Source organism: Dryobates pubescens, chromosome Z (assembly GCF_014839835.1).
Source record: "Dryobates pubescens isolate bDryPub1 chromosome Z, bDryPub1.pri, whole genome shotgun sequence".
In the NCBI taxonomy this organism is placed as follows: Eukaryota; Metazoa; Chordata; class Aves; order Piciformes; family Picidae; genus Dryobates; species Dryobates pubescens.
Window position 1 is genome coordinate 74,785,671 of NC_071657.1, and position 23,310 is coordinate 74,808,980.

General features: G+C 41.9%; 1 protein-coding gene across 1 annotated transcript in view; it reads left to right on the forward strand.

Annotated features, from left to right (window-relative positions):
* Positions 1-23,310, forward strand: part of ADGRV1 (adhesion G protein-coupled receptor V1) — a 394,890-nt gene that overhangs the window by 96,627 nt on the left and 274,953 nt on the right. Inside the window, exons 45-58 of the mRNA XM_054177896.1 lie at positions 1,781-1,956; positions 2,737-2,861; positions 5,724-5,890; positions 5,973-6,116; positions 6,554-6,661; positions 7,966-8,218; positions 9,121-9,243; positions 9,464-9,686; positions 10,163-10,367; positions 11,750-11,896; positions 17,604-17,859; positions 19,552-19,760; positions 21,629-21,802; positions 22,212-22,394. Of these exons, the coding sequence (XP_054033871.1) occupies positions 1,781-1,956; positions 2,737-2,861; positions 5,724-5,890; positions 5,973-6,116; positions 6,554-6,661; positions 7,966-8,218; positions 9,121-9,243; positions 9,464-9,686; positions 10,163-10,367; positions 11,750-11,896; positions 17,604-17,859; positions 19,552-19,760; positions 21,629-21,802; positions 22,212-22,394 (2,493 nt within the window). The remainder of the gene's footprint in view (positions 1-1,780; positions 1,957-2,736; positions 2,862-5,723; positions 5,891-5,972; positions 6,117-6,553; positions 6,662-7,965; positions 8,219-9,120; positions 9,244-9,463; positions 9,687-10,162; positions 10,368-11,749; positions 11,897-17,603; positions 17,860-19,551; positions 19,761-21,628; positions 21,803-22,211; positions 22,395-23,310) is intronic.

Below are 23,310 nucleotides of genomic sequence, written 5' to 3' on the forward strand. Positions count from 1 at the left end.
ATTACTCTGTTGTCCAGGAGCTAGTTTGGTTGCCAATCAATGCAAGCAAAACCCAAGCTGACGGAGATGCATTAGGAGATCAAGTTCCTGTACGGGGACTACGAATTACTGAGGAATATGTGGCATGTGTGGACTCAAGTGTGAGAAAGAGATCAAAAAATATTACATTTCAGAGGGTCTTAGGGTGATAGGAGAAAAAGGGAGAGGGGAAAAAAATGGAAGCAGATATCTCATCTTAATGTTGTGTCAATGGTGGCCACCAGATGGATGACTTTAGAATCTCAGCCTGAACCATCTGTGCTTCATTTCTGTCCTCTCTTGTTTCAAGAGCTTCTGTTCTCACTGTGGCTATTCTCACATGAGCAGTGGTTGCTCATGTCTTGGGTGAGTGGACAATTCACTTGATAAATAAATGGCTGAATGTCTGAGGCTAAAGACTTGTGGTAAACAGAGATAAATCTATTTGGTGGCAGTCAGAAGTGGTGTTCCTGAGGGCTCAGTGTCCAGGGCAGTTCTCTAATATCTTACAGAATGATCTGGACAGGAGGATCAAGGGCACAAAGATCTGTCTGAGGGTTGGAAAGCTCTGTGGAGGATTCTGGACAGACTGAGGCCTGTGGTATGAGGTTTAACAAGGCCAAGTCCTGCATTTGGGTCACAACAGTCCCCTGCAGTGTTACAGGCTTGGGGCACAGTGGCTGGAAAACTGCCTGGGAGCGCTGACAGCCACTTGAAGATGAGTCAGCAGTGTGCTTAGGTGGCCAAGAAGACCAATGGCATCCTGGCTTTCATCAGCAGTACTGTGGTCAGCAGAAGTAGAGCAGGAATTGTTCCCTTTTACTGGGCAATGGTGAGGCTGCGCCATGAACACTGTTTCCATTTTGGACCCCTCACTACTGGGGTTGTTCAGTCTAGAGAAAAGGAGGCTGAGGGCAGACCTTCTGGCTTTCCACAATTCCCTGAAAAGAGGTTGGGGCTAGGTGGGGATCTGTCTCCTCCCCAAGGAAAAAGTGATAGGGTAAAAGGAAACAGCCTCAGGTAGTACCAGAGGAGGTTTAGATTGGACATTAGGAAAGTTCTCTTCCCCAAAATGGTTGTCAAGCTCTGGAGCAGGTAGCCCACAGAAGTAGTGAAGTCACAATTTTGGGAAGGATTAAGCCATGTGATGTGGTGCTGAGGGACATGGTTTAGTGGTAACCTGGCAGTATTGGGTTAGTGATTGTATTTGATGAACCTGAAGAGAGGTTGCAGCCAGGTGGGGGTTGGTCTCTTCTCCTAGGCAACCAGCACCAGAACAAGAGGACACAGTTTCAGGCTGTACCAGGGGAGGATTAGGGTGGATGTTAGGAAGAATTTCTTCACAGAAAGAGTGATTGCCCATTGGAATGGGCTGCCCAGGGAGATGGTGCAGTCACCATTACTGGAGGTGTTTAGGAAGAGACTGGATGAAGCACTTGTTGCCATGGTTTAGTTGATTAGATGGTGTTGGCTGATGGGTTGGACTTGATGATCTTGAAGGTCTTTTCCAACCTGGTTTATTCTATTCTATTCTATTCTATTCTATTCTATTCTAGTCTAGTCTAGTCTAGTCTAGTCTAGTCTAGTCTAGTCTAGTCTAGTCTAGTCTATTCCAACCAAAACAATTCCATGGTTCTATGTGTCTCCTGTGCTACCCTCAGGTCTATGGTGAAAGAACAGAAACAACAGCGTGGTCTAGTGGGGTTGTGTTATCATTAGCTGGCAAGTCTCAACAACTTTTTAATGCTTGTTTCTTTGGCAGACACTGCACATTTCTGCAATACTAGATGAAGAACCAGAAATGGATGAGCACTTTATTGTCACTCTGTTCAATCCAACTGGAGGAGCCAGACTAGGCACCAAAGTGCAGACTATGATTACAATATTACAAAACCAGGCTCCACTAGGGCTTTTCAGCATCTATCCTGTTACAAACAGGTACTGAACACTGATTCAGTTAAGAGGAGTGTTTTCATATTCACTGTAGTTGGTCTCACATAATCACAGTATCTCTCTATAATTTTGGTTTTCATCAATCCCTTTATTCACCCAATCCAACTGTAAAAAATTGTGATTTTTGAAAAGTACACAGTTCCTGTGTACTGCTGTACAGAAGAAAAGAACACTTAAAATGGACCTATTCACTGTCAGAAATGTCAATTTCTCTGTGGATTTTTTTTTTTTCATTGAAAAAAGTGGTTTACTAGTCCCTAACCATCCATTAACAGTAATCCATATTAAAAGTTCCAAACCTCAGATCAATGCCCAGGAAGACATACAGTTTATAATTGATTTATATTGTTACATTTTATAGTTTCTTTATGTGAATTTTATCATTTACATTTTATAATGTATTTATGCTCTTTAAGCTTGTGTGAAATCCACTTTCACTCAGGGCTGCTTTTCAGAAGCAAAATGAACCACATAAAATAACATTTTCAGCAATCATTCAGTTTGAACTGTAAAGGCAGTGTATTAAATTTCATGGTTGGTTTAAGATTTTGTGGAATTTTGCCACAGTTTTGCCAAGGTCTTGTGTTAAGAAACACTCAACAGCACTAATTAATGTAGTTATCAGTTTGTCATACAGCCAAATCAGTTATTAATGATTTTGGTTTTGTTCCTGTTGTATGCACTGTGCTGGAAGTAATTGTACTGTTAAGGATTTTATTTGTATACTCCCAAAATAATACATTCTGTCTTTATTTTCACATTTAGGACAAATTTCCTCACAGTTGAAGAAGCCAACACTACAGTTTACCTGAAAGTTTCACGGAGTAATGGGCTCAATGTGTCTGTGAGTGTGGAGTGGGAAACGGTGTCGGATACCGCGTTTGGCATCAGTACGTTGACTTTGTTGAGTGTGCACTGCTTTTGTCAGAGTGGAGACAGCAAAAGACTACCCAGACATACAGAAGATGTAGCTTTGGGATGTAAATTCACATGTTCAGACCTGACCATACTTGAGTGCGTCAGAGTTCATTAAAGGGCATAGCTGCTTAAGTTTCTCCCTGTCACAAGTCACTTCTGCCCGAGTCTTGGTAATCTATTGCTCTCCTTGCTGAAGATGTGAGCATGATTGTCAGTAGATTTTGTTTAATAAAATCTGTTCTTTACCACTTGCAAGACTGGATTTTTCCAACAGAGAAGAGAAACTTAGTAACATAAACCTAACATAACCTTAATCTGAAAAAAATGCCACCGCACTTTTTCTGTCATATTTCCCAGTGTATCTACTGGAATACATTTGTGGGAGTCTCTGGTTGTAAATTCATGAACTTTGATCTGGTCCAGGTTAGAGCTGACATTGAAGGAAGACATCCTTCCATCTCTGCCCACTTGTTCCCATTGCCATGCTAAGCATTTTTTTTATTCCATTACTGTTATCTGTATAGTTGCTCACTATTTGTGGTGGGTTGAAGTTACCCCCCAACTCATTTGGAGAAAACTGCCCCCAAAATAAAATTGCCAGAATAGCTAAGTTTGGGATGGAAGCAAATGAATCATAGGACATAGGATGTTAGGGGTTGGAAGGCGACCTTCGAAGATCAGCAAGTCCAACCCCTCTGCCAGAGCAGGACCATAGAATCTAGCACAGGTCACACAGGAACACATCCAGATGGGTATTGAAAGTCTCCAGAGAAGGAGTCTCCACCACCTCTCTGAGCAGCCTCTTCCAGTGCTCTGTGACCCTTACAGAGAAGAAGTTCCTCCTCATGTTGAAGTGGAACCTCCTGTGCTGTAGTTGATATCCATTACTCCTTGTCCTATCACAGGGTACAGCTGAGCAGAACCTCTTCCCTCCTTCTTGACACCCAGCCCTCAGATATTTGTAAACATTTTTTAGATCTCCTTTCAGTCTTGTCTTCTCCAGACTAAAGAGCCCCAGGTCTCTCAGCCTCTCCTCATAGGGCACATGCTCCAGTCCCTTAATCATCCTAGTATCTCTCCATTGGACTCTATCTAGGAGATAGTTGTCCCTCTTGAACTGGGGAGCCCAAAACTGGACACAGTACTCCAGGTGAGGTCTCATCAGGGTAGAGTAGAAGGGGACCTCCTTGGATGTGCTGGACACACTCTTCTTAATGCACCCAGGACCCCATTGGCCTTCTTGGCCACAAGGGCATATTGCTAACCCATGGATAACTTCTTGTCCGCTAGGACTCCCAGGTCCTCCTCCACAGGGCTGCTCTCCAGCAGGTCACCTCCCAGCCTCTAGTGGTGCAGTTTATTCTTCTTTCTCAGATGCAGGACTCTGCACTTAACCTTGTTGAACCTCATTAGATTCCTCTCTGCGCAGCTCTCAGTCTGTCCAAGTCTCGCTGAATGACCACACAGCCTTCAGGTGTCTCAGCATAGCCTCCTCCCAGTTTGGTATTGTCAGCAAACTTGCTGAGCAGACTCTGTCTGTCTGTCCCCTCATCAATATCATTGATGAAGATGTTGAACAGGACTGGACTCAGCATTGATCCCTGTGGGACTCCACTGGTTACAGCTCTCCTGCTGAACTTGGCACCATTGACCACCACTCTTTGAACTCTACTTTATAACCAGTTCCTAATCTAGTTCCTTGTCCTAAACAGAGCTTCCAAATTAAGCTGTATTTACAAGCAAACTAAAATCTAGAGCTATGAAATGCAATAAATATGTACAAAATATGAAATAAATGTATACCTTCTCCTCTGTTGCCTCCCTCTTTCCTATTTCCTCACACAGTAATCAAAGATATCAAAGAGATACCCTGGCAAGGCCATGGAAGAGAGAATGAGAAGTTGCAAACAGAAGTGACAGAAGAAGGAAAGAGAGAACTGTTTATTCCTCTACTTTATATCCCCATTAGCAATCCAATGAATTATATAGACTTTATAATTATTTTCCCTTGACATCCAATGGTATTTTATTTTACTTTCAGTCTTTGCAGTCAGGGACAAGGCTAAAGTTCCCCCTACAAACTGTAACACTAATCCAGCTGAAACTGACAAAGCAAAAAAGGACATGGCTGATGCTGGTCAAACCTGTGTCAGCCTCTTGGAGTTCTGACTCAAAAGTGTTTTTTTCTCAGGCAGTTTGAAAATCTTAATGCCGGAACTGCTTGTGATGTGCAGGAGAATAAGGACAAACAAATATATTCGGTAATGGTTTTCAACTAAAAGACACGAGATTCAGGCAAATTTTTTACACTGAGGGTGGTGAAACACTGGCCCAGGTTGACCAGAGAGGTGGTAGATCCCCCTACCCATCCATGGAACCATTCCAGGTCAGGTTTTTGGGGCTCTGAACAATCTGCTTTAGTTGCTGATGTCCCTGCTGACTGCAGTGGGGTTAGACTAGATGACATTCAAAGGTCCCTTCCAACCCAAATCATCCTCTTGACTCTGATTCAATGATTTTGTAGTTTCTTTGTCACTTTTTTCCACTACCTGCTAATTTTCTCACTGGCTGAATTCCAAACTGAATCAGTCTGAATCAGACTTCAGTTTCTACACATCTTCCATATGCATTTGTAATACATTTATTGCTAAGCTTTCATGACATCATCAGTACTACAACACCTCCATGCATTTGCATACACCAGCTATTTAGAAACAACTTGAACACCGAGCTCTGATTTCTGATGCTAGGTCTGGATTTTGGCAGGTAAATAATGAAAAAAGAATTGAAAAAGACCTCAAGAGTGAATAATACTTTCTTTTTCTGTGTTGCAGGGGGTAGTATCAGTGTCCTGTCTGTCTTCCAAAGTTTTGTGGAAGAGTCAGCATCTGGCTGGTGTTTCTTCACATCAGGAGAAATCCTATATGGTCTTCTGATGCGTGCACCTCCAGCTACATCTTCTACTCTCTACCAGTGGAAAGGAGTTTTTGTTCCTGTTGAGGTAGATATTTGCTAGCAAGCACTAGGCATGCTATTTAATAAAGAATTTAAGTATCAGTTTTACATTTTTATTCCATTTACAGAATTTCAGTATGTGGAATCCTAAGAGCTGTGTGTTTTTCCAAATCCATGCTTCTCCCTACCTTGTGATTACTCATGGAGGAGACAGACAGGGAGCTTCTGACAATAGTGTGTATGCATTTGTGCCTGGACGCAGACTGTTGAAGGTAAATTAGTTGTACTCACAAAATCATAAAATAATAGGTTTGGGAAGGATCTCAGGAGACCTCCAGCCATGTTTGAGGGAAAAGACAGTCTGTGCTGGAGCCCTAACACTCTGGTTGTCTGCTCTGGTTTTATATTTGTGTTTTGAGAGTGGGAGAAAATGACCTTAGAAGGAGGGAAAGAAATGGTGGAGCAATCAAGTCATAGAATATTTTATGAAGATCTGTGAAAAACACATGATGTAAGATTATTTTTTTTAATATAGATGTTTGTTTTAAATTGTAAAATTACATCTCAAAAATGTTAGATGACAGTAACACTTTTTATATTTTATGTTTTGTATGTAATGTTGCCATTTTAGAGAATTCCTGTATATATGTATAAGCTTGTCACTTGACTTGACCTCCACACACCTTTTTTTGCCATATTTCCCTCACAGATACAGACTCTTTCTATTCTGGATACCAGACATGTGGAACATTTTTCTGTGGATGAAGAAGACTATTTGGTTTTTGTGAGTCACACAACCAGTTCCAGTTCCATCCAGGTTAGGGTGCACTTGTCTTCTCTGGCTTTCATGTTGGTAGTTTGGTTACTTTTGACTTTGAAATATGAAAAAAATGCTCATACAAACACAGAATGGTGGGGGTTGGGAGGGACTTCCGGAGATAATTGAGTCCAACTCCCCTGCCAAAACAGGTTTACTTAGACGAGATCATGGGAGTACATCCAGACGGGTTTTGAATGTCTCCAAAGAAGAAGGCTTCACAACCTCTTTGGGCAGCCTGATCCAGGGCTCTGTCACCCTCACAGTAAAGTTTTTCCTCACGTTGAGGCATGCTGTTGCCCCATGTCCTATCACAGGACACCACTGAAAAGAGGCCTCCCCCTTCTTGACACCCTCCCTTCAGATACCTGTAAACATTAGTTTAACAGCTATAAATATGTATTTCTGGAAAAATTACTGATATTTCTAAGGTGAATTTATAAGACTTGACATTCTAGACCTGTTTAAATGCAGCAATACTCTCTCTACATCAACATATAACTCATATTTGGTTTAATTTTTTTGCTAGTGTTAATTATGTTATGAAGTCTAGCATATTAGACACCTATAAGCATAGGAATAAATTCTGACCATGACCATGTTAATCTTCTGAACAGGCACAGCTGCTTGAAGTAAGGTAGTTACATAGAGGACATAGAGGACGCAGTCTCAAGCTGTGCCAGGGGAGGATTAGGCTGGAGGTGAGGAGAAAGTGCTTCACAGAGAGAGTTGTTAGCCATTGGAATGGGCTGCCCAGGGAGGTGGTGGAGTCACCATTCCTGGAGGTGTTCAAAAGGGGATTGGATGTGGCACTTGGTGCCATGGTTTAGTAGTCATGAGGTGTTGGGTGACAGGTTGGACTTGATGATACATAGAATATACATAGAATACATAGAATAAACCAGGTTGGAAGAGACCTTCAAGATCATCGCGTCCAACCCATCAACCAATCCAACACCGCCCAAACAACTAACCCACGGCACCAAGCACCCCGTCAAGTCTTCTCCTAAAAACCTCCAGTGATGGCGACTCCACCACCTCCCCAGGCAGCCCATTCCAATGGGCAGTCACTCTTTCTGTATAGAACTTTGATCTTTGAGGTCTCTTCCAACCTTATTGATTCTATGATTCTGCTAATGTTCCTCTACCTTAAATGAGAGTCCACCTTAGAAATGAGGAATTCAGTGTATTCTTAAGCCATCCGAGTTTTTCATCATGACAGTTTCTCTTTTCTTGATGCTAATTATGAATATATAATGAAACTTTTTTCCCATTTTTTAAAATTTATTTTCATATTCCCATAGGTTTTCCGTTGGGATAATGATATATTTGTGCTGCATCATCAAATTCCACTTCACAGAGCCCTAAAGATCGCCTTGTTTCCTAGAGGAGGCCTCATGTACATGTTGGTTTCCTTGTCAAATACTAGCCAGAACATGCTCTTGTACCAGTGGCTGAATAATGAGTTTAGGATTCTTCATCAGTTACCAGCAAAAGAAATAAAACACATGGAGGCCTGGGTTTCTGGATCTGATATCTACCTAATTACTGCAAAAGGTATGTAGAAGAAGAAAAACACTTAGTTTGCTGGGTGTGAGCTGGCTTGTTTGGTAGCAAAGGAATTTGGGGCAGAGTTTATTCAGGGATTAGAGAATTGTTGGAAAGAGACAATTTACTGATAAGCATTTTATCAAGTTAGTCTCTGTTTTTATCCATCAGAAAATTATGACACTGTGTTTGTTCTCAGGTGATTTTGAAACTAATTACATATTTTCCCAAGAATAACGGGGAATAATAACTCTCTTGATTCAGCTATTAATTGCATTCTTCTGAGCATTGTGGTATGAAAAGGTTGTTGGTTAATAAATTATTATTGTTATTTAAAATATATTGTAATCATGACATTTTAGGCATTGTTTCATGATGGCAGTGCTATACCTACTGAAAAATTTCTGTTACAGTCCACAATTTTATAGAATCATAGAATCAATAGGCAGGAAAAGACCTCAAAGATCATCAAGTCCAACCTCTCATCCAAGACCTCATGACTACTAAACCATGGCACCAAGTGCCATGTCCAAATCCCCTCTTGAACACCTCCAGGCATGGTGACTCCACCACCTCCCTGGGCAGCCCATTCCAAAGGCTAATGACTCTCTCTCTCTCTGTGAAGAACTTTCTCCTCACCTTGAGCCTAAACTTTCTTGCCAGTTGGCTGTTTTCTACTAACGCATATTAGTGTGTTCTAATATGTGCAGAAAAGCCGTTAAAGGATGTTAGTGGATGACTCATCTCATGGAGATCCATCTTGCTGTGGACCAGGTGAAAAGAAAATTATGATAATTGACCTCATTTTGTAATTAAAGCTGCCAGACCTTGCCTTTTGAGTGGCCACTAGTTTGATATTTAAATAACAGGCAGCAAAATAATGCAAGTTATCTCATTTTGCTTCTTTGTAGAATCTGGAAATTCTTCTGAAATTCTCGTCTGGGAGACAGGGCAGTCCACCTTCAGACACTTTCAGTCTCTTCCAGTCTGTGCTGTAAGAAATATCCACATTTTCATGCCTCCTTCAGGTTTAGGTAAGATTTAAATGACAATATTTGTTCAGATCCTCAATTATAAAGCTGAAATGGAAAAAAAGTATTTGTGCTTCTCTCGTTAATCTTGTTTTGCAGACTTTTGAAGTTACCATCGTCGTTGTGCTGCGAAGGCCATTTATGGCATCTCAGGGGGGGATTTCAAATGTATTAATAAATGTTTCTTTCTTTCTTCCTTATTTTTTTTTTTTCCTCAATGTAGTTCACATCCTCCTGTCTGGTGAGGACACAACAGGGTTGTATTCTTGGAACTCAGAAGAGAACCAGTTCTCTGCAGTGCTGGAAGCCCCATATGCAGATCATATCACTTCAGCTACTGCAAAGTCTCTGAACTCCAGCAAGAGCCTGATTGCTCTGTCCACAGAGTCTGTCTCCCAAATTTACGAGCTGACCACCATCTCCAACCAGTCAGATTTTATACCTAGGTAGATTTTCTTGATTTATATAACTTTCTCCCACCCCTTGCATTTATTTTTTTCCTGTAATACCCTGCTCATTGCAGTGCAGGGCCTTATCTACTCCTGTGTAGCGCTCCTGCTTATTAATACTACAGAGAACATTCCACAGGTAGGTTTAAGATAACCTGAAGTCAAACAGCCTCGTAAGTGGCTTTAAAGCATGGCAAGAAAGGACTTGCAGTTAAGAATTGATTACTTTTTCAAGATTATATTTAGCATACATAAATTACTTTCACAATTAATTTCAGTTACTCTGAAAACTTGTAGCTTTTATTAAAAAACACAGCACAAACTCAATAACTTCTAAACCTCAGTTACTTCCTCAGGAACATAATAATTCCACCTCAAAAGAAATGCTCATTAAATTTACAGCAATCTTGTCAAAGTTCATTAATCAGCTATCCTCAGTTTATAATTATTTGATGTGTGTGTTTTTGTGCTAGTTCAGGTGAATTGATATTTGAGCCTGGGGATATGGAAGCTGTGATAGCAGTCAATATCCTGGATGACATCATCCCAGAGGAAGAAGAATGCTTTAAAGTGCTGTTGAAAAACCCTAAAGGAGGTGCAGAGATTGGTGTTCATGGTTTTGTTAACATAATTATTCCTTCCAATGACAATGCCTACGGAGTCATTGCATTTGCTCAGGTAAAACTTCTAAGGTAAATCATTAAAATAAGAACATGTAATTTCTGCAAAGCATGTCAGAGAATTGGTTTTTCTAGTCTTGTAGCAGCCTGAGGTAGTTTTAATATTTATTCAGCATTGACATATGATTGTGATAGGACACAAAGTGATAGAAGATCAGTTCTTTAGTCTGTTCCTATTGTGAGATTTTTATAATCCACTCACATTTGGATTAACACAATTACTTATAATTTTGGTTTTGCAACAACCTAAATGTTCAGTTTTCAGATGGCATATATGATGCCATCATACAGCCACTCTGGTTAGTTAATCGAGGGAATTAACTAAAGAAATAATAGAATTAGCAAATGCACTGGGTTGGAAGGGACCCTCAAAGTTCATCTTGTACAAGCCCCCTTCAGTGAGCAGGGACACCTCCAACTATATCAGATTGCTCAAAGCCCCATTAAGTTTGACTTTGAATGTCTTCAAAGATGGGGCCTTCAACATTTCCCTTTAGCAACCCTGCCTCAATGTTCCACCACTCCCGTAGCAAAGAACTTCTTCCAATCTAACCCAACTCTAAATTCAAACCATTGCCCCTCTTCCTATCACTACAAGCCTATGTGAACAGTCCCTCTCCAGCTTTCCTTGTAGGGCCCCTTTAGGCACTGGAAGGCTGCTCTAAGGTCTTCCTGGAGCCTTCTCTAGGCTAAACAGCAGCAACTATGGCCATGTCTTTGTAAGTGAGGTGCTCCAGCCCTCTGATCATCTTTGAATGATTTGAAGATCCTTTTCTCCTGAAAAAGTGGGTTATGTCACTACATGAGCCAGTTTCTTCAGAAGAATATCAGACAGAAGGTCTTATTTGGTGTGGGTAATCCTTAAATCATCAAATACTGCCAAGCTACCTAGACAGGTATAGGGTAAATGCATATTGTAGATAGAAAACACAGAAGATTTGTTACTGCAATTAAACATTACGTCTGGTCTCCTGAGAAAAGGGTGAATAACAATGAAGTAACAGCAGAGAAAACACATCTCTCACGAAGCTCTACTTGTTGGTTATCTGCTTCATGCAAACAGGACAACAAAATATTAAAATAAATAAACAAAAAAATATTTGAAACTGAAAGCACTGACTTTTTTGCCTTAGGTTAAACAAGCCAGATAATTTTAGTTCTTAGATCCATGAAACCTGAGAGTGTTGAGTACCTCTGAAATTTAGAATGTGTAAATTTAATCCATGAATATGCATTTAGCTACTTAATATTAGATGAATTAATTATTAATAGTAGATGAATTTATTGATATTCAGTGTCACTGGCCCCCACCCAGATCCCTAAAGAAACTTTTCTTTGTAACAGAATAATGTTATGCTTCCGTTACTTTCTGTTTTCCAGAGCTCTTTATTTAAGCAAGTTGAAGAAATGGAACAGGACAGCTTAATCACCTTGAATGTTGAACGTTTAATAGGAACATATGGACGAGTTACAGTAGAGTGGATTGCTAATGGGAGTATAAGTGATGTGTTTCCAGCCTCAGGAATGGTATGTGATGACATCATTCATGGGCGGGAAGCACTGAGGGTATTGTGTCAGACAATAGATGCAGATGTGCTGAGGTAGGACAGTGTGTGCCCCACTCTTATGTTAATTCCTGCTTCCTGCTCCTTTCCTCTGATTCTGGCAGCTGGCAGCTCTGGCTGGCACATAATACTGCAGCATCAGTCTCACTCTTCTAGAACCAGATATGCCCTCCAGGCACTAGAAATGTGTATCTTCAGTATCCTGTTCCCATCTCACTTTCTTCCTGCTGTGAGATCCAGCTACTCTGTCAAATCATTTGCATAGCTGGGATTCTGCGAGTGTCTGCTCTTAGTCCTGACCTTCTCAATACAACTGAAAGCTTTAGAGGCTCAGGGGAGTATCAGAAGTCCCAATTTTCTTCTTTTCTGAGATTGTTTAGGTTTCCAGCCATGTTGAAATCCAGTTTCCTGCTAGCCAAACTTCCAAGGATGCAGTAGGATCGACAGACAAGTTCTTTAAGTCAAGGGCTTCCACCTGGTGGCTGTCTGTAGTTGACACTATGCCCTATGAGCTTTGAGGATGTAGAGCTGTAGCACAAACCTCATCTGAGAGAAGAAAGGGCCAAAATCTGGTAGAAATAAACTGTACACCTGCAAATAATGAGTCTGAAGTCAGATAAAAAAAAAAAAATCAGTGACAAACCTAAAGAGGGAACCCAAGGTTGCAAATAGAAGCATTGTTAAAGTACTCGTTGAACATTCCAGGCGGAATGCTTAAGGAGTGATTTCCCTGCAAAGATTTGCAGGTAGAAGGAGGCAGAAAGGTAATGTAAAAGAGTATTTTTCATTGGAAAATTCTATTTATCCCTCAGTGATCTAGACACATGTTCATTTTTGAGAGAGTCCTGATAAAATGACCAGTCCCCTGAATTTAGAGATAAAAATATAGACAAAGCATTTCTCAGCCATTTATCTTGGAAAAAAATCAAACCAAACCAAACCCAAACCCAAACCAATAAAGCTGTTGATACACATTTCTTCCATTAGCAGTAATCTTGATACCTGTTATGTGTTTGTCATTGTTTTGACCTAAGTGTGTATTGTGGGTTGACCTTGGCTGGCTGCCAAGCTCCCACCCAGTTGCTTCCATAACTGCCCTTCTTCAGCATGACAGGGAGAAAATAAGGTGGAAAATTTTGAGATAAGGGCAATTTAACAAGAAAAGCAAAAGCCTTGCATGGAAGCAAAGCAAAAATATTATTCAGTGCTTGAATACTTATTCAGTACCTTGAGTGTTGGGTTAGGAACTGGCTGCAGGGCCTTGCCCAGAGAGTGGTGGTGAATGATGCCACATCCAGCCAGAGGCCAGTCTCTAGTGGTGTCCCCCAGGGATCAGTGCTGGGCCTCATCCTGTTCAATATCTTTACTGATGATCTGGGTGAGGGGATTGAGTCCATCATTGGTAAACTTGCAGATGACACCAAGTTGGGAGCAGGTCTTGATCTGTTAGAGGGTACAAGGGTTCTGCAGAGGGACCTTGACAGGCTGGACAGATGGATGGAGTCCAACAGAATGACATTCAGTAAGTCCAATTGCTGGGTGCTGCACTTTGGCCACAGCAACCCCATGCAGTGCTACAAGCGGGGGTCAGAGTGGCTGGAGAGCAGCCAGGCAGAAAGGGACCTGGGGGTACTGATTGACAGATGGCTGAACATGAGCCAGCAGTGTGTTCAGGTGGCCAAGAAGGCCAATGGCATCCTGGCCTGCATCAGGAATAGTGTGGCCAGCAGGAGCAGGGAAGTCATTGTGTCCCTGTACTCAGGACTGGTTAGACCACACCTTGAGTCCTGTGTCCAGTTCTGGGCCCTTCAATTTAAGAAGGACATCGAGATACTTGAATGTGTCCAGAGAAGGGCAACAAGGCTGACGAGAAGTCTTGAGCACAGCCTTATGAAGAGAGGCTGAGTGATGTGGGATTGCTTATCCTGGAGAAGAGGAGGCTCAGGGGAGGCCTCATTGCCCTCTACAACTACCTGAAGGGAGATTGTAGCCAGGTGTTGGTTGGTCTCTTCTCCCAGGCAACCAGCACCAGAACAAGAGGACACAGTCTCAAACTGCACCGGGGGAGGTTTAGGCTCGAGGTGAGGAGAAAGTTCTTCACAGAGAGTTATTGGCCATTGGAATGTGCTGCCCAGGTGGTGGAGTCACCATCCCTGGAGGTGTTCAAGAGGGGATTGGATGTGGCACTTGAAGCCATGGTTTAGTCGACATGAGGTGTTGGGTGACAGGCTGGACTTGATCTTTCAGGTCTTTTCCAACTTTATTGATTCTATGATTCTATAGAAGTGAGCTATAGCAATTGTGGAAGCCCTATTGAATTGCTTCTGGGTCAAGATCAGAGATGTTATCTCTGACACAGATCTTACAGTATGTACTGAACTCCAAATCAAGACAATAACACAATAAAGCATTTTTTGTATCACTTAAGGAAGCTTCAGGTCAACAGAACCTGGTTCTTATGGTACCTTCTTAGTTAACTTCAACTACCTAGACATTTGTTGAAAGAACAATACAGCAACTGATGTCATTCATTGTGTTCCTGGCATGTGGAGGATTGCTTCCTCATACAAATAGTAGATGTGCAATCAGGAGTGAGGAACTGCTAGACTCGCTACTCACAAACTGAGAAAACCTGCTTTGTGATATATATATTGGTTAGTGACAGCCCTGTCTGCAGTGCTCACAGTATTGTAGAATTTGGGATGCTGCTGAGCGTGTTGAAGGTTACTACTAAGGCAAAGGGTTTAGATTTTAGAAGAGCAAACTTCAGCTTTCTTAGAACTCAGTTGGGAAGGCTTCCATGGGTAGCTTTCATGGAGGATAAAGGAGCTAATGAGTGCTGTGAGATTTTCAAAACCAGTCTCCTGCAAGCACCAGTTCATCCCTTTAAAGGCAAGGGAAGTGTGTGGAGCAAGAGACCCTCTTGGCTTAACTGTGAACTTCTGAGCCTGCTCAAAACACAAAGAGAAATCTACTAAAAATGGAAAAGTGGATCAATACTGGTTAGGAACTACAAGAGTATTGCTAGGGTGTGAAGAGATGCAAATACAAAAGCAAAAGCTCAGCTGGAATTGAAATTGGCCAGAGATGTCTGAAACTACAAATAAAGGTTCTTCAGATATGTGAACAGCAAGCAGAAACAAAGGAAGATACCGCCCCACTGTTAAACAGGGGAGGTGAATGGCTTATCAGTAACCCTGGAGTAGCAGAGGTTCTCAGTACTTTTTTCACCTCTGTCTTTACTATCACTGTTGAGCCTCAGGCTTTGGAAACAAAAGTCCATGTTGATGCAAACATAGATCCACCAACAGTGAAGAAGTAGTTGGTATAGGTACTATTACAGGAGCTTGACCTTTACAAATTGATGTGCCAGGACATTATCCATCCTAGTGTCTAAACACAGTTTACTGGCATTGTTGGGACGCCAGTCTCCATAGTCTTTGAGGAGTCATGGAGACTAAGGGATGTACCAGAATCCTGGAAGAAGGTTAGTGCCCCCCCCCCATCTACAAGAAGGGGCAATAGAAGGATCCAGGAAATTACAGGCCTGTCAGAATTTTAGTTCCTGGGAAAATTATGGAATGAATCCTTCTGAGGCAATCATAAATCACATGAAACACATAAGTGGGCAAAGCCAGCATGAAGTAACTGAGGGTAAATCATGTTTGACAAACCTCATTGCCTTCTACAGCAGAATAACCTACTCAGCTGATTCACCTGGCAACTTGAGTGATGGATGTTGTCTACCTCATGTCTCTAAGGCTTTCTGTACAAGAGAAACTCCTGACATATTTCAGTCTAGATAAGTGGTCTGTGGTAGGTGGGAACTGGCTTCTTTTCATACTGCCAACCTGCCACAGGTGGGGTCCTCCAGGGATCAATATTGGGTCCAGCAGTGTTTAAGATCTCCTAAATGATCTGGATGATCTGAGCAAGTGTGACGAATTTTGGTGGTGATACCAAACTAAGTGGGTATTTTGACTACCCTGCAGGAAGATCTGGATAATCTGGAAAAGTGAGCTAAAAAGAGCCTTATAAAGTTCAATAAACAAACAAATGTGAGTTCTTGCCCCAGGAAAACATCATCCAGGAATGCAGGACATGCTGGGATTACCCAGCTGGGGTGCAGTCCTGTGGAAAGAAATGTGAGGATCCTGGTTGACAACGAGCTCAATGTGAGTGAACAGTGTGCCACAGTGGTAAAGAAAGCCAACAGGGTGCTGGGTTGCATCAAGTACATCACAAGCAGAGACAAAGTCATTATCCTGCTCTACTCAGTGCCTGACAGGCCACATCTGGCACAGTATGCTCAGTTTTGGTCCCCATCATACAAATGTTTGTGCACAGGCTGAAGCATGTTTAGATAAAGGCCACAAGGATGATCCAAAGACTGGGAAGCTGCCATGTGAAGAAAAGCTGACAGAACTGAGTGTGTTCAGCCTTGAGAAGTAAAGGCTTAGGGGGACCTTCTCACCATGTTCCAGTATTTAAAAAGAATCTCTTTTTTGACAAGGAGTTCCACAGAAAAGACAAGGGATAATGGGGAAATTCCCATTGGGCTCAAGATCTTTTTACAAGGAGAGGAACATTTTTCACAAGTACAATTAGCCTTTGGAATCATCTCCAAAGGGAAGTGGAGGAGTACCCAACATTGGACACTGTGAATATGCAGCTGGACAGGGTGCTGGGTGTCTCAATCTGGAGGGTGAGAGAGACTCGGTCTGTTTTTCAAATGTTCCTGTGTTGTGAAATTAAAGGCACAAATGAGACCAAATATCTGAAAGCGAGGCTATTTATTAACAGAATAGAGTGGATGGAATAGAATAAGGGAGAGAGAGAGGAAAATGAAGAAAGAGAGCAGCAAATAATTATATTCCCACCCCTCCAGCCCCAAGATGATTGGGCTTGAAGGAAATGTCATCCTTGTTGGCTGTGCTATCCTCTGATTGAGGCGGGGATGGAGACATCCCAAGGTCCAAGTCTTTCTCTGAGCAGCGTCCAGCATGTGGTGTCTTAAGTAAAGATGTCTTTTCTCTTCTTCAGGAGTTCTTCTTTCTGTCTTACAGCAGGCATAACTTAGGGCACGGCTTTGCTGGTGGTGGTGGAGAGAGGGTTCCTGGACTGCTTTCAGGCTAGATGTTTGTGGTGATGGTTTTTCTCTCAGTCTTTTTCTTGCTGTCTGAGCTGCTAAGGCTCAGTGTCTTTTATTCAGTTAATGGCAGATCCCCTTGGCCCACACTGTAGTCACATTAATGCATATGTGACTGCCAGGTGTGCTATCAGTGGGCAGAGCTGACCCATCAGGTAGGTTGTTCACAGCAATCTTATCTTTTGTTGGACATTCCAGAGGGTCTTTTCACCATCCCTTCCCTGGGCAGCTAATGTCTGGGTGAGGAGCAAAGATGATTTTATCTTTGCTGATTCACATCAAGAGAGACGAGAGTTAGTGTCTTACACTGGGCCATCTTGTCTAGACTGTGCTTTTGCCAAGAAAAGTTGGACCAAATGATACTTGAGGTCACTTCCAACTTGGGATTTTGTGGTTCTACAACATGTACATGTGTATGTATATATGTGTGTTTAATTGATAATCATTTTGCAGAATAAAACAGCATTGAGAAGAACGTGGACTATTTTTTCCCCCTTTTTGTCTCCCTCATAAATTGTAGATTACATTTTCAGAAGGCCAGGTCCTGTCCACAATCACCCTGACAATTCTGGCAGACAGTGTTGCAGAGCTTTCAGAGACTGTGGAAATCACGCTCACCCATGTTAGCACTGTTGGCATTCAGGATACCAGCAAAGGAGCTGTCATTGATCCCAAAAGGGCAAGAGCTGTACTTACCATTTTACCCAGTGACTCTCCACATGGTGTCATTGGGTGGCATATGGAGTCTCTCTTTGTCAGAGTCACAGAGCCAGAAGGTAAGCCTGTGTTTTTGATTCTTAGGGATGAAAAAGAAAAAAAAAAAAAGAGCATGATTTTTTCAAAGCCAACATTTTTGAAGCTGCAATATTGGTGCAAAAAGTATTACAAATATAAATTATGTAGGATATAGAACATAGATATACAATATAAAATACATTGCATAGTAGATACATTAGATTATATTATTTAGATATTATTTATATATAATTTATATTATATACTATATTTTAATCATATTTTTTCTATTAAAAATTGAAGTATAAATATAATTTTAAATATGAAACTATTCTATTTCATTTCATACATTTTATGTTGCATTTCGCAATGAATATTTCAACATCATCCAGTAACTTTTATTTAGGAGTGAATGATTAAAATCTTGATATCTTGTGTTGCAAGTCACTAATACATATGATGCATTTAGTTGGATACAAAGATGAACTTTCCCATTTAGTGGGATTAATATGTTCATTAATTGACACAGAAAGACTTCCCTCATGAGTTGATTCAAAAAGGAATGTGGTTTTGTTGTTGGTTTTGTTTGTTTTGTTTTGTTTTTTTCCTGGGGAAGGGAAAAAGGGAGGGAAGAAACAGAGCAAGAGTGAATTCTGCTTTAGGAAAACTGCATTTTCTCCTTGCCAGCTGTGTGCTTGATTGGGTTATGTCAGGTTTCTCTCCAGGCATCAAGTGAAATTGTGAAGGACCTGCCAGGCAGTTGGCCAGAGGACTCATTCTCTACAGCCTGGTGGTTTTCCAGCAGCTGCCTGTTGGGCTTTTCATGCTTTAAAAGCCCAGCTGAAATTTCATGACAATTTAATTTTTTGCCCATATTGGCAAATCAGAGTTATGAAAAATGTATTTGCATCACAACATTATTGCAGATAAACCCTTCTCACCTGTTCTGTTTTAAATTGTATTATTGTTGCCTCTTTTTATTTTCTTATTTATTGTGAGTGGGTTATGTTGGATCCTTACTTACGCACACATACACTGTAAAAGTTTGCACTTTGAAGTTATGATTCAAGACACACTCTTAGTCTTCATTTGTTTAGCTTCCAATCTTTAAATATTGACGTTTTTACTGAGTTATATACAGGTGCAAAGTGTGAAGTAGTATATAATTAATACAAGCAACAGAAACTAGTCTGAAGTGCAAAGCTTGTTGATTTTTACCTATTTCCTGTACCTCTTTCTCCAGTGATAAACCCAGCCCTTGTAGCCAAATGCTGTCTTTGGTGGTTTGCTGGAAAGAATTACAAATCTGTTTTAGCCAGGAAAAGGGGATCTGGGCCTGATGGATACAAGGGTATCTTATTTAATTCAACACTGGACTTTGTGAAATCTAAATTTTACTGCTAGAGTGACTCCCTCCAATGCTACTTTCAGGTTGGAAGGGACCCTCAATGGTCATCTTGTCTAACTCCCTTGCCAGTGAGAAGGGACACCTCCATCCAGATGAGGTTGCCCAGGGCAAGAATAAAACAGAGTTCTTAGGAGGCCACACAAAACAGTTAGATGGGAGTTTTGAAGGGAAAACTGAATAGAACTGGCTACGTTGGAGTAACTGTGCAGCAATCTTTTAAAACTGTAAATACTCCCTATTTAATTCTTCCTCCAGACTAATTTCTAATATGCTTTCCAGACATACACAATGTGCATTATGTGTTTTTTCCCCCTGCTTGTTACAGGACAAGAGAATTCAACTACTTTTACTTTACAAATCATTAGAGAGCAAGGCTTTGTTGGAGAGATTGAGATTCAGCTGAGCACTGCACCTAACCTTGAGCTCCCCATCTCCAACCAAGCAACAGAGAATGAGGACTATCTACTGGAACATAAGACAGTCATTATGCTAGAGAATACAACAATAACTTCTGTTGTAGTCACTATTCTGCCTGTGAGTAGTCTGACAACTTCAGACAATGGTATATATATTAAGGAAGAGAAAATGTTGTTGTTCCTACACCGGAAGTAGGATTTAGCATTCTAGAAATGGCTAAGGGGGGATTCCTGCCTTGTTAGATGGCTGCATATCAGTACGAACTGCATCTATCCCTTTCCAAATAATTCAGGTACCTCTCACTGGGAATGAAACCAATTCTTTGTTTTGTTGCAGTCACAAATTAACAACAGAAGTATAAATTACAAATACCTTAAATGCTTGATGTTTTTTCAGTCTGTTGAAGGTTTTTACAGGGGATTTATTTTACTTTGCATGCCTTTAAACAAATTTTTTTCTGTAGTTCAGGTTTCATTTTATTTGTTCACAAAAAAAAAAATGTAATTTTAAAGTACACCTGGAATGGCAGTTTTCTTTTCAAGTTCTTTTTCACTTCTTGTATGATGTGAAACATGTGATGGGTGATAGCTGACAGGTTGGACTTCACAGTATCACAGTATCACTAAGGTTGGAAGAGACCTCGAGGATCATTGAGTCCAACCTGTCACCACAGACCTCATCACTAGACCATGGCACCAAGTGCCATGTCCAATCTCCTCTTGTACACCTCCAGGAATGGTGACTCCACCACCTCCCTGGGCAGCACATTCCAATGACGAATGACTCTCTCGGTGAAGAACTTTCTCCTCACCTTGAGTCTAAACCTCCCCTGGCACAGCTTGAAAATGTGTCCCCTTCTGGTGCTGGTTGCCTGGGAGAAGAGACCAACCCCCTCCTGGCTACAACCTCCTTTCAGGTAGTTGTAGAGGGCAATGAGGTCACCCCTGAGCCTCCTCTTCTCCAGGCTAAGCAATCCCAGCTCCCTCAGCCTCTCCTCATAGGGCTTGTGCTCAAGGCCTCTCCCCAGCCTTGTTACCCTACTCTGGACACGTTCAAGTGTCTCAATGTCCTTCTTAAACTGAGGGGCCCAGAACTGGACACAGTACTCAAGGTGCGGCCTAACCAATTGTGGCCGTTTGATGCTGTGCCTTTAAGAAAGGGGCACACTGGCTAAATGTTTATAAAAATATTTTGGTATTCTAAACGAATTTCATTGGTAGGATTGTGGGAGGTGAGGTTAGACCCAGGAGAGCTGGGACTTTCTCTCAGTCTTCCTTCCTTCGCTGTCCCTCTTGGCTGGATCTGCTTCTGGGCTTCTTGCCAAGAGATAAGAACTAACTCCCTCCCTGTAACAGGCCTGTCCGCTTCTTCCCCTGTCCTGCTAACCATCCTCGTCTCTTCTTCTACCTCTTTGGGGGAGAAGGGAGGTAGGGGGTGAAGGGGGGCACAGGGGGAAGCCCCCTCTGTGGGGGAGGTCTGGTTTCTGGTTGAGTTCATTTGCTGTATATTCCTGTATATATTGTAAAATACCTGTATTTGTTGTGTTACATATAATCTGTTTCCTTGTAAAATATACTCTCGTTTCTCTGACTGGGTTTAGCCGTGGTCTCTTTCTCAGTGGGGGAGGGAAAGCAGAGCCTTTCCTTTCAAACCACCATACCAATGTAGAGTACAGGGGCACAATGACCTCCCTGCTCCTGCTAGCTACACTATTCCTAATGCAGGCCAGGATGCCATTGGCCTTCTTAGCCACCTGGGTACACTGCTGGCTTATGTTTAGGTGGCTGTCAATCAGCACCCCTTGACTTGATGATCTTTGAGGTCTCTTCCAACCTTGGTGATTCTGTGATTCTGTGATATGGTCCCAAGTGCTGACATAATTGGACAGTATGCAACCTACAAGCAGTCAGCCTCCTGTATTATAACTTAACAGTGCTTTGCTAAAATAAATAAATAAATAAAACACATTTAAAATATTTTTGCAGGACAATATTCCAGAACTACAGGAAGGGTTTATAATCAATATTACCGATGTGCAACTGATCAATTCTCGCACTGGGGGTCAGCCAAGTGTGAAGAGGCTTGGGTTAGAAATAGCTGAAATAACAATTGAAGAAAATGATGATGCCAGAGGAGTATTTAATTTCAACGTCACCAAGGTAAGTAAATCTGAATGAAAAAGATTTGAAGTAGCATTCCAGCATGACAGTGTTTTCAGACCAGTGTTGATAGTGTGCTAGTAGGCTTTCTGACATTGAATTGTTGTTGATCAAAAGACTACGTATGAGACAAGTAATTCCTCCTTAAAAGGTTCGTCACAGCTAATATATTACATTTATTAAGGAGATGGAAATGCTAAAACTGCTGTTGTAGGATATTCTGAAATGGACCTCAGGAGGTCATCCAGTCCAGACTTTTGGTCAGAGCAAGGTCAGTGCAAAATTCAGACCAGTTTATGAGGGATCATGTATTTCTTAATTCATGTTTACCTGCAAGTCAATGTGCCAAAGTAATAAAAGAAGAAAAAAAGTTGCTGTGATATTGAGCATTTTCTTGTTGAATTAACAGGATATAACTGGAGCTGTTACTGGTTATGAGGTACCACCACCACAGAATGTACTGAAACTTCCAGTTGTTCGACAGGCTGGGAGGTTTGGGTCAGCAACTCTGTATTGGGAAGCCATTGAGGCAACTGCTAGCTTTGAAGACTTCACACCACCATTTGGAAACCTTACATTTGCTGATGGGCAGGTATGCACTCAACTATCTCTGGGCTGCCACCTTAAAAATTTCCCATATTTTCTTCCAGCAGAATTTGTACCTTTTCATTAAAAATGTTTTGTTTATGGTGTTATGCATGAGAATAATGCTGGTGATTTAAATTCTGTAACATGGAAGAGAAGATTTGTCTAAAAGCATAGACCAAAATAGGGCTGTATGCCTTTGGTACCTCCAGAAGTGAAGACATGATGTGCAACTGCAGCACACTGAGGCAGGACCCAGGCGCCACACCGCACTGAGGCAGGACCCAGGCCCCACACCGTGTGGAGCAGCACCTCCCTCCCCATCCTCCAAGCTGTTTTTTCTCTCCCAAGAGGCTGGCACACCATGGGTGGAGACTGCTGCAGTGGCCGTGCTTTCACCAGAGGGAGGGAGGTGCTGAGACGCCTGGGCTTGTTCATGAATTGTTCTCCAGTTAGGTCATGTGGACAGGCATAGGGATGGTGGTAACTTGCTGCAAAGCTGTTTTCAAAAGATCTGTCGACCCAGACTGAGGTCGAACTTGAGCAGGCAGGTGTCCAGGCAACAGGCTGCAGAAAGTGCTGGAATGTGACACTTGAAATGGAGGGCAATGGAGATAACACCGGCATTAGGTGTGAGCAGCTTGATTACCTGCTTAATTTAGTGGCTGAAATGAATGAAGAAGTTGCTAGACATGGGACTGTAAGAGAATGTGAAAGGGAGTTGGATTTGAGGAACCAGGATCTGCAGGCTCCCCTAGCAGAGGGAGGTGACCCAAGAGGCAGCAAGGAATGGATACAGGTCCATGTTAGAAGAGACAAGGTAAAACCCTCACGGCTCTCCTCACCTTCCCAGCTGCCCTTGCAAAACAAGTATGGGGAACTGGAAGTTGAGGGTGAGGTGATTGAGAAACCAGAAGACACAC